At 39.7% G+C, this 5,259-nt stretch overlaps 1 protein-coding gene across 5 annotated transcripts in view; it reads left to right on the top strand.

Moving 5' to 3' along the window:
- LOC107721421 (pericentriolar material 1 protein-like) overlaps nt 1-5,259 on the top strand; it is a 55,857-nt gene that overhangs the window by 2,819 nt on the left and 47,779 nt on the right. For all 5 annotated transcript variants that reach the window (XM_016529427.1, XM_016529425.1, XM_016529426.1 and 2 more), the window contains exon 2: nt 3,096-3,213. In XM_016529427.1, the coding sequence (XP_016384913.1) occupies nt 3,112-3,213 (102 nt within the window). In that variant the 5' untranslated portion in view covers nt 3,096-3,111. The remainder of the gene's footprint in view (nt 1-3,095; nt 3,214-5,259) is intronic.

Here is a 5,259-nt window from a genome sequence, read left to right as displayed (position 1 = left end):
AAGTATAAATTATGATATTAATTTAAAACGGGGTTATGTGGGTGGATTTTCGCATTGGTCTGAACAAAAACTGCAGACGGGATTATTGAAAATGCACACTGATTCTCTGCCAGCAGGAAGCGCTTTTGGAACATCAGAAATACAGTGGTTTCCCCGGTAATTGCTGTAAACAAAGCAGCGCTGCTCATAAACGCTACTTTATCAGATAAAATTAAACTTTGCCACCGAAACTTTTCTGAAGACAGTCAGTTCCCTTCAGAGATTCATTCATATAAAAACTTTAAATAGTGAGAATGAGAAAAATATAGCCTATATTGAGGAGGAAAGTCCAATGATGAGTTACCAGCGTAAGCCTGTGTGCCAAAAGCTGTCTAATTCTAAACTTTAAAATAAACTTATTTTAGTTATTTTAACTACAAATTTAAATGAAAATGAAAAAATAATGAAATGGAAATGATACATTTCCATTTGCTACAAGCAGGATACACGAGAAGTGTGTTCAACTCGGACAAGCAACCATTCTCATGTCAGCGCTTAATGCACATCTCGTGTATGAAAAGCATTTTAGGGGGCCCTTGGCTTTTGGGGGACCAAGGCGGTCGCCTACCTTTGCCTAATGGGTAAGTCCGCCTCTGTTTACTTGGTAGAACTGGTGCTCCCAACCTCAAGAAGTTAGGAGCACCAACAGAAATTTAGGAGCACCCACTGAATATTAAGGAGCATCACAACTGCCAATTGAACGGAAGGGCTGGCAACATCCTGATGATTAAAAGCTTAAACAATTGAACCTGATCCTGAATTCTTTGCCACATACTTGGCCCGTCATTTCTTGTTAGTAGGGGTGTAACGATTCACTCGTTTTATCGATGCATCGATTACAAACCCTGACGATGCATATGCATCGATCTTGAAACATAGATTATGAATCGTGAATCGTCGATTTCGGACAGTAATCGATTTAAAACGCTAAGAATCGAATGAATCGTGATTTCTATAGTGATTCAATGCTTTCAAAATATATATACATTAAATTACTACAAGCTCGAATTAATGGATACCTTGAACAGTGTTCGTGCCCTCGCATCTCTCCTTCACGCGCTCCACTATTTACCACCTGTGACTGTCGCTGGATTGCGCTTGCACTCAGTTCGTCTCACTGACACATTTTTTGAGCAGCTGATGTGTGATCTCTCCTTAGTAGGCCACTCGTGGCGAAACTGTTCAAATAACCACAGCATTAACCACAACCTTGAAATAAGAGCGCGAGGTTTATCAGATGCATGAAGTAGCGTTCGTTGCTATAGCAAACAGACATCGACCCAAAAATTCCCATACGACAGACTTCGTCTTTTTCGACGGGGGAAAAAGTTCCAGGGATTCATCTCCTTCGGCCATCCTACACACAGGTGACTCCGCTCACGCCAACCGGAGGGGGAGGGGTCGTGTGACTCGTTACACTCTTCGCTGCACACAACTGAGGGAGTCCTGCACTTTCCGTCTTTGACGACACGTAAAAATACTGCGCATACCGCAGGAACGGTATAACGAAAAATTTTAGTGGTTTTGAAACCGTGACTTTTCCAAACCGCGGTATACCTTGAAACCAGTTATCGTCCCATGCCTAGTCCTGAGCGCTTTTTAAAACGCCACCGCTGGTGTATTTTTCTGCAGCTCAGAGCATCTTTTCAAGTTGAAAAAAGTTACACTTTTCTAAAAAAAACGCCCTACGTCAAGCGCCTTTTTGACAGCTGACCAATGAGTGGCGAGTTGTTTCCATAACAACAAAAACAACAGAAAAATGGAAAAGATAGCCGGTAGATTAGTTCGCACTAGTTTCGGAGCACAAGGAGTTGTATGATATGAGCACAAAACTGTATCTAACTTAGTATAAAATATGCTATAAACCGTGCATCATTCAACCGGAGCTCCTGGACTAAATTGTTGTAAGCACCATACTGTTTCCTTCCCCGTATAATGTCGCACACCCACAAACATCGTTGTGAACCGACATTCTCCTCTCCGTTAACTTCAAAAGGCAACACTAGAGCCAACTTTTTACTCTTTCTCGACATTTCTGCAGCATATAGCGCTAGGCTACTGTTGCAGCTGCTGTTATAGCAACAAAAGACGTCCTCGGCGCAATTTGTAACCAAAACGCTGCCAGCTTTTTATTTTACTAAAAAAGCGCTCTTGTCAAATTTTTCTTGTCAAAAAAGACACCAAGTGTGAACACGCCCTAACTCTCTGACAGCTGGTGGCGCTTATGGAACAGCAGCAATAGTGTTTCCTTGGTTACCGCTGTAAACAAAGCAGTGCTGCACTGCTCTGCACTGCTTCTTTATATAAGCAATATACAGAGGCAAGATGAGAAGAAAATGTCATTTAAACTTTTCTCAGTCAAGACAGTCAGTTACCCTCAGAAATACATTCATTTTAACCCCCACTACCAATTCAATATTTAGGATTTTCTTTCTATATTTCGCGCATAGTGATCAGTGAGCTTGTTCTGCCTGCTACAGTATTTTTTTTTCTTTGCGTCCTTCTTCAACGTCTCTGGCCTCTGTTAACGGCCGTTTACAGACTTCGTAATATTTCCACACAAATGACATTTTGGAAAATGATTTCAATGCAGTTTGTGCAAGTCCAGAACAGAGATCGGCTGAAATAAAACGAAAAACCGGTCGTTTCCGAGTTAGCTCCCTGTCACGTGAAAGCGTGCAGCGAAAGGGAGTGATTGACGGCTAATATAACCAATCTAAAATACGCATTAAAGTTAAGAATGTAAAGATGAAGCTTAATTGGTTATGAAATGTTGGATAGAATGGTGGAGTGGTCACTGTATCGGCTCACAGCAGGCACATACTGTGTAGTAATTCGCGAACATTTAGCAGAGAAATGAAGACAGGTTTCACCACAACAATTATGTGCACTCGCACAAATGCTCCCAAATATATTTTGGGGTCACACAGATTACATTTCGGGAGCATATATTTGCGAGCCCTGCGGTTTATATGAGTTTTCAGCGAAGGTGGATTAGGGTTGTGCATTTCTTTAGGTTAGGTCTGTGTAAGTGCTTATTTGGTTGTTTTCTGCAGGTTCTGATAGTTCATTATGGCGACGGGTGGAATGCCATTTGAAGACGGCACAGATGAGCAGGAGCTGCACAACTGGACCATCTCCAACGGAAGCTTAGATGACCGACTCAACAATATGGTATGAATCAATTGCACTGATACTCCAATGTAACGGGAACAATAGCATGCTGCAGGAATGACGTTTGTTTGTAGGCCAACCCGGAAGTTAGCATCACCCTGATTATCTCAACAAAAAGCCAGTAGGATTGTTCCTTTGGCTTTTGGATTATTGCAGAAATTATGCATGGTGATCAATAAAAGGTTGTGATGTTTACACGTTTAGTTCATCAAGATGATCTTCACAAGTAGGGTTGCAAAATTCCGGGAATTTTCAAGACTGGAAACTTTCCATGGGAATTAACAGGAATACATGGGAATTAACGGGAATTTATGGGAATTAACAGAAATTAATGGGAATAAACTGTAAATTTGCAAAATTGCAGGAACTGGGGACTTAAATGTAGTTGAGAAAAAAATCTTGCAGCATAATCTTGGTTAAAACAACCTGATTTAATGTAATTTCAGTTTAATTTCTACCCTATAGCTGCTCAATCACATGCACACACAGCACACTGCTTACTGCAGGGCTATTGAGTCCACACCGCACCTAACCGTGCTTTCCTCCATAACATGAACAGATCATTTCTTAAATCCTGCACACACAATATCAAAATGTTCATCTTGGTGAGTATTCATGTAAATTACGTGAATATTACAAACAAATTGTTTAAAACGTCCTTGTGCTGTGTGTAATATACTGTGCAACTAAATTAGGCTATACCATTGTAAAAACAAATACACTGACTGAACAAACCATAGACTGGAACAAACATTTAGGTGCGATAATAATAAAACCGAAGTCTAAAAATGACCCTCCCCCACACACAATCTATGGGGGATTCCCCTCTAGTTTCTCTGAAGATACACTTGCTGCATTTGAGCCCAAAGACTACATCTAAGTTTTGATATTCTAAATATATTTGATCTATGGGATTCAAGTTTAACTAGTAAATACCAAAAAGTGTTTTTACAGTAGCTAGCTAGCCAGTAAATCAAGATATGAAAAATCTAAGCGAGTTAGCACTATTTCATTGACAATTTATGAGGTATAAACTAGCTCAAGCTGAAATTACATCGCTCGCTTTGCCAAGTGCATTCCAAACGACTACATAATGGCACGCACGTGCCCTGTTCACTCCAAAGTCCCCACTCCAAGAGGACAGGGATGATCACTTCCATTTGGAATTTGCCCCGTGAACCGTTCTGTACCGATACTCGTATCGGCACATCCCTAGTTTGCATGCATGTGAGCCTATGATCAAACAAAATATTTATATTTATGTTAGTATATGATAGTTTTATAAATTTCACCAAATTTTCAATTAATTCCCATAAATTCCCAAAAATTCCTGTAAATTCCCATAAAAAGTTGAAAACTTGGAATATTTCCAAAATTCCCCAGACGAAATTCCCATGGAAAGTTTCCGGAAAATTTCCGCCCCTTTGCAACCCTATTCACAAGTGAACACAACTTTTATAAATTTTGAAGCCTAAATACAATTGGCTTAAGTGAAAAGTTAGGTTATAAACAAACTACAGCGTGGTTGCTTGACTTCAACGCCAACATCTTTAAGCTTCAACTCTTCTAAATGTAGATTTAAAATCTACATTCTGAAAGTTCTGAGTTAGTATAGTTTACAGGAGTGCAAGTTTAAATACACAAAAGACTGTAGAAGTGGACTAGTCAGTCAGTAGTTTTCCTGATTGGGCATTATTTCCAGATTTTAGGACTCTTCCTGCTCTCTGTATGTATGCAGGGCTCCAAACAAAACAAATTGAGTAAGGAGCCATTGGCTCCTATAAGAAAAATTTTTAGGTGCCAAATTAATTGTTCATGACACAAAATCTGTACAGATATCATGGACCATAACAAGCATCACTTGGCCACTGAGTATAGTTTGGGCTCCTCCTCAGTGCATCCTATAAGTGTTGTCATATGCCTTTCACACATTCAGTCGGTTTTCTTCATTAGTAAAATGCAATTTTGTAGGAGTTAAATCATGTAGACAACAGGTTAAGTAAAAATATTAACATCCAATAGCAAAATGCTCTTCTTTATAGTTAT

Source organism: Sinocyclocheilus rhinocerous, unplaced genomic scaffold (genome assembly GCF_001515625.1).
Source record: "Sinocyclocheilus rhinocerous isolate Xijiao unplaced genomic scaffold, SAMN03320098_v1.1 scaffold1833, whole genome shotgun sequence".
Classification (NCBI taxonomy): domain Eukaryota; kingdom Metazoa; phylum Chordata; class Actinopteri; order Cypriniformes; family Cyprinidae; genus Sinocyclocheilus; species Sinocyclocheilus rhinocerous.
Note: the sequence above shows the minus strand (reverse complement) of the source record. Positions and strands in the feature narration are given on the sequence as shown.